General features: G+C 44.4%; 1 protein-coding gene across 1 annotated transcript in view; it reads left to right on the forward strand.

Moving 5' to 3' along the window:
• il1rapl1a (interleukin 1 receptor accessory protein-like 1a) overlaps positions 1-12,500 on the forward strand; it is a 55,508-nt gene that overhangs the window by 37,063 nt on the left and 5,945 nt on the right. Inside the window, exons 6-7 of the mRNA XM_062535226.1 lie at positions 5,607-5,736; positions 9,796-9,941. Coding sequence (XP_062391210.1) covers positions 5,607-5,736; positions 9,796-9,941 — 276 coding nt within the window. The remainder of the gene's footprint in view (positions 1-5,606; positions 5,737-9,795; positions 9,942-12,500) is intronic.

Here is a 12,500-nt window from a genome sequence, read left to right on the forward strand (position 1 = left end):
GAGAGAGAGAGAGAGAGAGAGTGAGGGAAGTATTTGACATGTCATACAGTGTAATTTATCACAGGATGGTGTAGTTTATCAAAGATGGGCATGCTGGGAGATGTAGTTTATCACAGACATGCATGCTGAGATTACAGTAAACATATTGTCTTACAGATGCATTTTCACAACTGTTGAGGGAGTGTGTTAGAGAGAGGCTCTACATGACTAATAATTAATACATAGTTGTTTTCTTCTTTTGTTTTCTTCAGCAATTGCATCAGCTATATTGCTACTTGTGCTATATACTGTACATATACATGCACATACTGTACATACACATTGTATCGGCCTTTCCAAAGTTCTTTTACGATGCAAACTAAGGCCGTGGATCATGTGAGCAGGTGGCTTTTCCAAACGCACTTTCAACACTTTCTTTACAAAAATAAATCCATTTATTGGTCCAAAAAAGGATGAACAAAAACGGCTTGATAATTGAAACAATATATTAAACTAAATGAAACTTGACTTATTTGTAGTCCACAATGTAAGAGAAGAGAGAGAAACGTGGTCAAAAACGGTTTGCTACCACCGTCACCTGACCCGACATTTGATCTCCTAATTGCATGCCCAACCCCTTCCTGTATCTACAGTATATGCTCCCGGTATCGAACGTAAAACTAAGAGTAATAGGCATACAAATTCAAACCTAAACCAATTAATATATTCAAAACCATTAACCATTAAATTATAAAATAACTTAAATGCAAATGCTAAGACCATAATTATGCATATTTGAGGATAATTATTTTAAGGCCCAAAATATCAAAATGGCTACGACACACATTGGCAATACTGTATTTTCAGTTATGCCATACTGAATTGAATTGAATGGAGAGAGATGGAAAGAGGAGGATAATGGAGATGGAGGAAAAAGAGTGAGTGATAGGGAGAGATGGAGAAACGAGTGAGAGAGGAAGAGATTGAGTATGTGCCTCCTCTGAGAAGAGAGGATGAGAGAGATGGCAAAGAGAGGGAGAGAGGCAGAGAAGGAGAGAGAGAGCGAGGGAGAAAGATGGAGAAAAGAGAGAGCAAGGCAGAGAATGAGAGAGTGAGAGCGAGGGGGAGATGGAGAAGAGGGGAAGAGGGAGAGAAGGAGAAGAAAGGGAGCGAGGCAGAGAGAGAGAGAGGTAGTGATGGCAGTATGGAGTAGAGTATGGAGTATGTGTCCTCATTATGAGAGAGGGAGAGAGAGAGAGCGAGGGATGAAGAAGAGAGGAAGGAGAGATATAGAGTATGGAGTATAGAGTAGAGTATGGAATATGTGTCCTCATTATGAGAGAGGGAGAGAGAGAGCGAGGGATGAAGAAGAGAGAGAGGAGAGATATAGAGTATGGAGTATAGAGTAGAGTATGGAATATGTGTCCTCATTATGAGAGAGGGAGAGAGAGAGCGAGGGATGAAGAAGGGAGGAAGGAGAGATATAGAGTATAGAGTATGGAGTATGTGTCCTCATTATGAGAGAGGGAGAGAGAGAGCGAGGACTGAAGAAGAGAGGAAGGAGAGATATAGAGTATGGAGTAGAGTATGGAGTATAGAGTATGGAGTAGAGTATAGAGTAGAGTATAGAGTAGAGTATGGAGTATGGAGTAGAGTATAGAGTAGAGTATGGAGTAGAGTATAGAGTAGAGTATAGAGTATGGAGTATGGATTTGAGTATAGAGTATGGAGTATGGAGTATGTGTCCTCTGTCTGATTTATCAGCTGGATTCAGTGGAAGAGCCTGAGAGGCCATAAATGTCTTTTATGTATTTGTACTGCAGTTAACTCCTCTGACTGAGTGTGTGTGTGTGTGTGTGTGTGTGTGTGTGTGTGTGTGTGTGTGTGTGTGTGTGTGTGTGTGTGTGTGTGTGTGTGTGTGTGTGTGTGTGTGTGTGTGTGTGTGTGTGTGTGTGTGTGTGTGTGTGTGTGTGAGTGTTTTTGTATATGAGTCTCAGTGTGTTTTTCTGTGTCTGAGCTGAGTGTGTGTGTGTGTGTGTGTGTGTGTGTGTGTGTGTCTTGAGAAAACCTTTCCTCTGGCTTCTTGGAGTCGTACCGAGCACATGCAGCAATGAAACAGGACTGTAAACTCACCTAGTTCATTCTGTAACCACACACACACACACACACACACACACACACACACACACACACACACACACACACACACACACACACACACACACACACACACACACACACACACACAGTAAGAGCCTATTCCCATGAGCACACTGCTCTCTTCTCTCCATTATGACTGCTTTAAAGGCTTAAGTGCCAGTCATTGTTTGTGTTGCTGCGTCTTTAACAGTGTGTGTAGCACAGGTAGTTAAGGACAACAGGCATTCATAATCTGCTTACACAAATAAGAATAAAACAGCAGAAAACACGACTCGTGTGTGTGTGTGTGTGTGTGTGTGTGTGTGTGTGTGTGTGTGTGTGTGTGTGTGTGAGTGAGGAAGAGAGGGCGAGACAGAGTGAGTGTGTTCCTGTAGTACACTCAGTACAGTAGTAAGACTGTAACTTCCCTCCATCCCTGTGTAACCTTGAGAGTGCCCTTGAGTGGCCTTGGCAGGCCCCCAGCTCTGGCTTCCTCATCAGGCCTGACGGACATGCCATTAGAGGAAGAGAATGAACAGATAGGGAAAGTCTGACGGAGAAAAAAAGAAGGAGTTGGAAGAAAGGAACAGAGAGAGAGAGAGAGAGAGAGAGAGAGAGCGCTGTGTAGAGTCACTTAAGGCTGGCATAAGAGCTCATGCTTGCTCACACTCTCTCTCACTCTCTCACTCTCTCTCTCTCACACACACACACACACACACACACACACACACACACACACACCAAACCTCACACAGACTCTGTTGTTCATGCCCCTCTCTCTCTTTCTCTCTCTCTCTCTCTCTCTCTCTCTCTCTCTCTCTCTCTCTCTCTCTCTCTCTCTCAAAGCACAAAACTTCAGTGAGCTCGAGTGAAATGGCCAAACTGCTAAAGCGTACACAAAGCAGTTGAAGAGTTATAAATCTCTCTCTTTTTCTCCCTCTATCACTCTCTCTCCTTCTAATGCACACAAACACACACACACACACACACACACACACACACACACACACACACACACACACACACACACACACACACACACACACACACACACACACACACACACACACACACACACACAGAAGAGAGAGGAACATACTCATAGAAAGCTGTGGCCATTTATTAAAAGTGATGTTGTGCACATAGCTGCATGGGTGGAGTATTTCACTCTGATGTATTTCCTCTCCCTTTCTCCATCAGCTCATTCCCTCCCTCCCTCCCTCTCTTCCTCCCTCTCTCCCTCCTTCCCTCTTTCACTCCCTCCCTCCATCTTTTCTTCCCTGCTCCGTCTCTCACCATGCACTTGCACTCTCTTTCACCCTCCTCTTCTCTCTCCATCTCTCCCCTCCTCCTTCTCCTCTTCCTCTATCCCCCTCTCTCTCCCCTCCTCCTCCTCCTCCTCTCCCTGCTCTATCTCTCTGCTGTGCGTCAATGCCTGAGATGTAGTATCCTACTGCAGGGAGTTTGGAGCATCTCATAGTGAATGTGTTTTACTGTAAAGACTCCATCTCATAGTGAATTTAGTTTACTGTAAAGAGTCCATCTCATAGTGAATGTGTTTTACTGTAAGGAGACAATTTCATAGTGAATGTGTATTACTGTAAGGAGTATTTCATAGTGAATGTGTATTACTGTAACGAGTATTTCATAGAGAATGTGTATTACTGTAAAGAGCCCATCTCATAGTGAATGTGTATTACTGTAAAGAAGAGCCCATCTCATAGTGAATGTGTATAACTATATAGAGCCCATCTCATAGTGAATGTGTATAACTATATAGAGTCCATATCATAGTGAATGTGTATAACTATATAGAGCCCATCTCATAGTGAATGTGTATTACTGTAAAGAAGAGCCCATCTCATAGTGAATGTGTGTTATTGAGGAGCATCTCATAGTGAATGTGTATTACTGAGGAGCATCTCATAGTGAATGTGTATTACTGAGGAGCATCTCATAGTGAATGTGTATTACTGAGGAGCATCTCATAGTGAATGTGTGTTATTGAGGAGCATCTCATAGTGAATGTGTGTTATTGAGGAGCATCTCATAGTGAATGTGTGTTATTGAGGGGCATCTCATAGTGAATGTGTGTTATTGAGGAGCATCTCATAGTGAATGTGTATAACTGTAAAGAAGAGCATCTCATAGTGAATGTGTATTACTGAGGGGCATCTCATAGTGAATGTGTATTACTGAGGAGCATCTCATAGTGAATGTGTATTACTGTAAAGAAGAGCCCATCTCATAGTGAATGTGTATTACTGAGGAGCATCTCATAGTGAATGTGTATTACTGAGGAGCATCTCATAGTGAATGTGTATAACTGAGGAGCATCTCATAGTGAATGTGTATTACTGAGGAGCATCTCATAGTGAATGTGTATTACTGAGGAGCATCTCATAGTGAATGTGTATTACTGTAAAGAAGAGCCCATCTCATAGTGAATGTGTATTACTGAGGAGCATCTCATAGTGAATGTGTATTACTGAGGAGCATCTCATAGTGAATGTGTATTACTGAGGAGCATCTCATAGTAAATGTGTATAACTATATAGAGCCCATCTCATAGTGAATGTGTGTTATTGAGGGGCATCTCATAGTGAGCGTGTGACTATAAACTGAATAGGATGGGACTGGGCAGCTGCAGACAGCAGCGGAATAGCATGCTGTGCTGCGTCCATCTCTATGTGTCTGTGTGTGTCTGTCTGTCCACTTATCTCTCTCTCTCTCTCTCTCTCTCTCTCTCTCTCTCTCTCTCTCTCTCTCTGTCTGTGTGTCTCTGTCTCTGTCTCATTGTCTCCCTGTCCTCTCTGTGCGTTTTTTGTTTGTTTGTGTGTCTGGCCATCCCTCTCCTCTCCTCAGCTGCATTCCCCTTTGTAGCTCAAGAGCTCCCCCATGTGGCCGCATGTGTAGCGCTGCTGACATACTTAGACCGTACTGTAAGTCCACGGGTGGCATAGGGAGCAGAGCCCAGCTAGGGTATTATGTGGGGATGTGCGTGACTGACGGGTACTGAGTGACTGATGTTGATTTGTCCTGACATGAAACTCCATTGTTCAAGTCCCCTGATTGGTTCACTGCATTGCGTCTTCCCAAAGGGTTTAATAAGAAGTGTACTGATTGGTTTTCTGAGTTTGATGTTACTGGCGTAATCAGACATTGTGAATATGATATGATGTTCTATGTGTATGATGTGATGTTCTATGTGTATGATGTGATGTTTCATGGGTATGATGTGATGTTCTCTGAATTTAAGTCATGTTCCTTATATACTGTATGTATAATGTGATGTTCTATGTGTATGATGTGATAATCTATGTACTGTATGATGCGATGTTCTGTGTGTATGATGATGCCATGGTCTGTGTGTATATTTGATGTTCCCTGTGTATGATGTGATGTTCTATGCATAAGATGTGATGTTCTGTGTGTTCCGTATGACGTCATGTTCCGTGCGTGTGATGTATTGTGTGTTCCGTCCACAGGCAGTGTGGTGAACCTGACGTGCTGGGCCTGGTTTGGCTTCAGTGACATGAGTCCCGTGCTCTATTGGCTGAAAGGAGACCGCTTCATCGAGGACATGGACCAAACACGCATCAGAGAGAGTGAGATGAGGTGAACACACACACACACACACACACACACACACACACACACACACACAGAACACACACACACACACACACACACACACACACACACACACACACACACACACACACACACAGAAAATACACACACACACACACACACACACACACACACACACACACACACTCACACACACACACACAGAACACACACACACACACACACTGACTTTACACACTGACTAAGCAGTACCACTGATATCTATTCGAACCCCCCTCCCACACCCACCCACCCCTTTTTTGTATCTTCAGCTTTCTCTACCTCCCTCCCTCTCTCTCTCCCTCCCTCCCTCTCCAACCTCTCCTTCCTCCCTCTCTCTTTCCCTCTCCCAACCTGTCCTCTATCCCTCCCTCTCTCTCTCCCTCCTTCCCTCCCTCGTTCCTGTCTTGGTGAATAGATAAAACAGCCCAACTCACAGATAGTTATCTAAAGAGACTCTAAACGTTGAATCCCCTCTGATAGTTATCTATAGACACTCTAAACCTTGGCTTCCTCTCCCATCCTCTCTCTCTCTCCCTCTCTCTCTCTCTCTTTTATTCTTTCTCTCTACCCTCCCCCGTTTGTTCTTCTCTCTCTCTCCCTCCATCTCTTTCTCTGTTTCCATGGCTCCCACTATAAAAAGCTCTTGTGATGGTCTTTGAGCTCCTGGACCAACAGCATTTCCTCCCTCCAACTCTCCTGCTGTACTCCTCTCTCTCTCTCTCTCTCTCTCTCTCTCTCTCTCTCTCTCACTCCCACAATTAATCTATCAACCTCTCTCTTACATCATGTCTTCTCAGCCCCTCCATTTCTTGCATTTCTCTCTCTCTCTCTCTCTCTCTCTCTCTCTCTCTCTGGCTGTGTCTCAAACCGCATATTTCCATCAGTGCACTGCTAGTGCTACTGAGCATTTACTTGTGTTGTGCGCACTGTTCGATGGTTAGTATTGTCCAAATAGCTGCACTATAAAACTTAAACTAAGTATTTGAAGTGTGCAAGTAGGCGGTTTGAGATACAGCCCATCTCTCTGTCTCTCTGTCTCTCTCTCTCTCTCTCTCTCTCTCTCTCTCTCTCTCTCTCTCTCTCTCTCTCTCTCTCATGTCTGCCACACAGGCACATTGGAGGGCAATAACAAATGCAGTGAGATTGCTATGGATTGTAAGGCATTTGGTGTCCATGGCTATACTGTACATCTTTACATGTGTAGAGACACAGAAAGGGTGTAGCAATTAAGCATTTAGTGTTTCTGCCTTACGGAGAGCTAAACTTGTAAGTGATCCAGCATATTCAGTTTCGGTCCTTTTTTTAATGCTTTTTGGGTAGAGAGGACAGGAAATTAGTTTGAGAGATGGGCAGTGTGTTCAGGAAATGACCTCATGTCAGACTCAGACCTGGGTCTCCACGGACGATTAGCTCGTCTCTTGTATGACATGCTGACATCACTGCTGTGTTACTCCACCCCTTCAGTGTCTTTTCAGACCGTGGTGAACACCCTCAGATGCTTAAGCATGTCTCACTCCGATGCTTAATCATGTATCACTCCGATGCATAATCACGTCTCACTCCGATGCATAATCATGTATCACTCCGATGCATAACCATCTCCCTCAGATGCTTAACCATGTATCACTCCGATGCATGTCTCACTCAGATGCATAACCATGTCTCACTCCGATGCATAACCATCTCCCTCAGATGCTTAACCATGTATCACTCCGATGCATAACATGTCTCCCTCAGATGCATAACCATGTATCTCTCCGATGCTTAATCATGTATCTCTCTGATGCTTAACCATGTCTCACTCCGATGCATAACCATGTCTCACTCCGATGCTTAATGAGTTTGTACTCTCTGATGCTTAACCATGTCTCACTCAGATGCTTAATCATGTCTCACTCCGATGCTTAACCATGTCTCACTCAGATGCATAACCATGTATCTCTCCGATGCATAACCATGTCTCACTCCGATGCTTAATGAGTTTGTACTCTCTGCTGGGGCGCCCAACTCTGCTGAAGGCCCAGTGCTGTTTATACAAGTGCAGTGTCATTTCACATGCACCTCATTCACGTCATGGCTCCCTGTCCAGAGCAGTCAATAGCAATGCTGACCCCACAGGCTCAGGGTGTTGATTGATGCTGTAGCACGCGTGGAGGTTATGCACTGCTTTCTGTGTGCTACGGGTAGTGCTGCAGTCCACCCTCATCCTGAGTAGTATGTATGGATGATTCAGAGTTAATCATATGTCCATAATGTTTGATGTTACACGATGTGTGTTGTCCTTCTTGTTAGTGTGTATCTGTCAGCACTGGAGTAGTTTGTGTTAAGTGTACAGTAAATGCCCGTGTGTGTTGTGTACTTGTGTTGTCCTTCTTGCTAGTGTGTACAGTATCTGTCAGCACTGGAGTAGTGTGTGTTATGTGTACAGTAAATGGCCGTGTGTGTTGTGTACTTGTGTTGTCCTTCTTGCTAGTGTGTATGTTGATACACAGTATCTGTCAGAGAGCTTTGTATTGGTTTGTGAATGATATGCGTATTTCCTGTAGTATCGGTGTTGTTGTCCAACCTTACACAGTGTTTCCGTGCCCTCCTGTGCATTGCTAAATGTAAGCCATCTGTATCAGTTAGTCTCAACAGTAGTTGCATAATGAATGGCAACACCCCAAACAGAAGCCTAACACCTGCTCTTTCTTCCACCCAGAGTTACGCATGCCTGGAGCTGGAGGTGGAGTGTATGCTTAGCTCTTGGAGTTGGAGGTGGAGTGTATGATTAGCTCTTGGGTTCGGGGTTGCTGCTAGTCGTGATTCAGGGCTACGGCGGATAACTCACAACAGGAACCAACTGTGTTTTATGGACACTATATTAATTCAGTTATTGCAACAGAAGCTCCTCGCGGTCTGAGGTGGTGATGCTCCGGGGAACATTTTCAGCAATGTTGCTGGGCAACCACACAACCAGCTCCATGTCCTCTGATTGGATAAACATGCAAATGTGCCTATTGAGGATTAAAAATAGATGTCACCCAATATGAATGTGCCAGAACCACAGTGCTACGGAATGCTGCCTGGATAGATACTGTAGCTGGTCCCTCATCATCAGCTTGAGTCAGCTGGGCCATGCCGTGATACTGTGGCCTCTGGAGTCCACTTAGACCTGCCCCATGGTTCAAAGAGACGTTTTTAGAACGTCCTAATGCTGGTGCAGACTGTAACACCAGATGACGTCTCTTTTCTGTCCTCCAGTAGCCTGGTCATACCAAACCCTCGTACTAATATCGTACAGAGGGTCTGAACCTACTCCATTCAGAATCGATTTCAGGCAGGAGGCGTGAACTCTGTTGAAGTTTGAAACGATTGGGCCTGATTTCCATTGAATGAATGCTATTTTGCACGCTAAAATGTTGCTGAATCATCACAAGTGAATACAATAAAGAATGGTAAAGTAAGTTGGATAATTATATTCTTAGTTGTAATCCCGCTGCATATCCTGCTGGTGACTCCACTGAGGCATACGCGTTAAGACGCTCTTAGTCAGTAACGAAAACCCTGGAGCACTCGTAGATCTACGAGTGTTTTCACAATGCTCTTAAGCTACGATGGTTTCGGGAAACAGTCAAAAAATCTTAAGACGTTCGTAAGAGGGACTTTACGATCATTTTAGGCTTACGATGCTTTCGGGAGACGCACCCCTGGCCTACATCCATTGGCAAACGTTTATTTCCTGGTTTGTGGACGCTTGTCTGAAGTTTGAATTCATTGGAGTTCAATCACTAACGTTTGGTAATAACCATGGGGCACACAACGATAACGATAGGCTTGAAACTTAAATATAATCGCTCTTGGCATCGCCCTCTGTTCGCAGATTGGACAGAGATGCATTTGCCGGGGTAAACAAAGCTGGATGAAGCTTTACCAGACGGAATATGAAGAGAAATGTAAATGAGCGGAAGTACGTAGTCAGGCGGGGGCCAGGCTATGATGCAGGAGCATGGAGGGACGATTGGCGCATCGGTGATCGTTTGCTTGTGTCTGATCCTCCAGGCTGGTGCAGGAGCATCTGGGGGAGAAGGAGGCGGCCGTGTCCCTGACTATCGACTTCCTGGAGGAGGAGGATCTAGGGAACTACTCATGCTACGCCGAGAACGCCGTCGGGAAGAGATACGCCAGTGTCATAATCACCAGGAGAGGTAACAACCACACACACACACACACACACACACACACACACACACACACACACACACAGAATAATGTAATGTAATGGTATACGTATGGGCAGTGGAAAATGAGGCCTACATGCTTATACAAACAACACCCACACAACCACCTCCAGCCTCTCCAAAATAAGCTGAAACCGCAGTGTTCACACACACTTTCTCTCACACACACCATCCCACACACACACACTCACACTCTGACGTCCACTGCTCTGAGGAGACTTGTCATCCTCTTCTTCATAGAGAGGCTCTCTTTTCTCTCCCTCCCTCTCTCCCTCCATCCCCCTCTCCCGCGCTCTAATGCAGTGCAGTCCTTTGAGCATACATTACGACCATCAGAGTGTTCTCTTTTTAAACAGGCAGCTTTGAAGACAGCTCAGTTCCATCTCATTTCCTGTTTAAAGGGCCTTCAGGAAGACAGAATTTGAGGAGATTAATCCTTTAGAGCACAAACACTGCTCTCTCTCTCTCTCTTTCTCTCTCTCTCTCCATCCCCCCCTCTCTCTCAGCTGTGCTCCATAAAGTCTGAGTCATGTTTATTTATGACAAACATGAAAAAGAGACGGCGAGAGAGAGATTTAGAGAGGAATTTAGAGAGGGAGATGGCAATAGCGAGATTGAGAGGGAAATTTAGAGAGTGCGAGAGAGAAGGGGGGAGAGGAGAGAGGGAGAGGAAGGGAGGGAAAAATGGGCACTGAAAATGAGAGCATTTTTATAGTGTCAGAAAACCCCAGCATTGGAGAGGGACTACCAGAGAATGACTACATCACTCCTGTTACTCTCTACATCACTCATGTTACTCTCTCTACATCACTCTTGTTACTCTCTCTCTACATCACTCCTGTTACTCTACATCACTCCTGTTACTCTCTACATCGCTCCTGTTACTTTCTACATCACTCCTGTTACTCTACATCACTGCTGTTACTCTCTACATCACTCCTGTTACTCTCTACATCACTGCTGTTACTCTCTACATCACTGCTGTTATTCTCTAAATACATCACTCCTGTTACTCTCTACATCACTCCTGCTACTCTTTAACTACACCACTCCTGTTACTCTACATCACTTCTGTTACTCTACATCACTCCTGTTACTCTCTACATCACTCCTGTTACTCTACATCACTCCTGTTACTCTCTACATCACTCATGTTACTCTCTACATCACTCCTGTTACTCTACATCACTCCTGTTACTCTCTACATCACTGCTGTTACTCTCTACATCACTCCTGTTACTCTACATCACTCATGTTACTCTCTACATCACTCCTGTTATTCTCTACATCACTCCTGTTACTCTCTAACTACATCACTCCTGTTACTCTCTACATCACTCCTGCTACTCTACATCACTCCTGTTACTCTCTACATCACTGCTGTTACTCTCTACATCACTCCTGTTACTCTACATCACTCATGTTACTCTCTACATCACTCCTGTTACTCTACATTACTCCTGTTACTCTCTACATCACTCCTGTTACTCTACATCACTGCTGTTACTCTCTACATCACTCCTGTTACTCTCTACATCACTGCTGTTACTCTCTACATCACTCATGTTACTCTTTAAATACACCACTCCTGTTACTCTACATCACTTCTGTTACTCTACATCACTCCTGTTACTCTCTACATCACTCCTGTTACTCTCTACATCACTGCTGTTACTCTCTACATCACTCCTGTTACTCTACATCACTCATGTTACTCTCTACATCACTCCTGTTACTCTACATCACTCCTGTTTTTCTGTAACTACAGAATTCCTGCTACATCACTCCATAATCATCAGCATCACCATCTCAACCATCATCACTATCAACACCTTCATCATCAGCAGCAGGACCATCACCATCTCAACCATCACCATCAACGCCATCATCATCATCACCAGCACCATCATCATCTCCCTGTCTGTGCATGTCTCTCTCTCTCTCTCTTCCACCTCTCTTTCTCTCTGTCTGCTCTTGTTTCAGTGCAGTTCAGTTCAAGCGTGCCTTAAAGGCACGACAAGAGGAAGTACAGATTGCTGATGCGTTTTGAGAAACATGAAAGGAAAGCTCAAGGGAGAATTGACAGCAGAAAAAAACACACTGTACAAGGCCACATACAACCGCACTCTGTCTCTGTCTTTCTTCCCTCGCTTCTTGTCCTCACCTGTCTCTTCCTCCTCCTCTTGTCTTTCTTCCCTCGCTTCTTGTCCTCACCTGTCTCTTCCTCCTCCTCTTTATCTACTTCTTTCCATCTCTCCCTTGTTCCCTCTCTCTTTCTGATCCCTTCTCTCCATTTTAGATGAATTGTCTAATGAGTGTCCGTGTTTAACATGCTATGTTAGACATGCATGCATGACTATTGAGCCTGTGACTGCAGATGAAAATCCCAGCGTCATTTTGAACGATTTGTACTGACACAATGCTTCAGAGACTTAAATACAGTATGACCAGTTTTCTCGATTCCAACTTAATTAGAGCAACAATCTCATTATTTAATAACCGAACCTCATAGATATGAATGTGCCC

Source organism: Sardina pilchardus, chromosome 4 (genome assembly GCF_963854185.1).
Source record: "Sardina pilchardus chromosome 4, fSarPil1.1, whole genome shotgun sequence".
NCBI classification, from domain to species: domain Eukaryota; kingdom Metazoa; phylum Chordata; class Actinopteri; order Clupeiformes; family Clupeidae; genus Sardina; species Sardina pilchardus.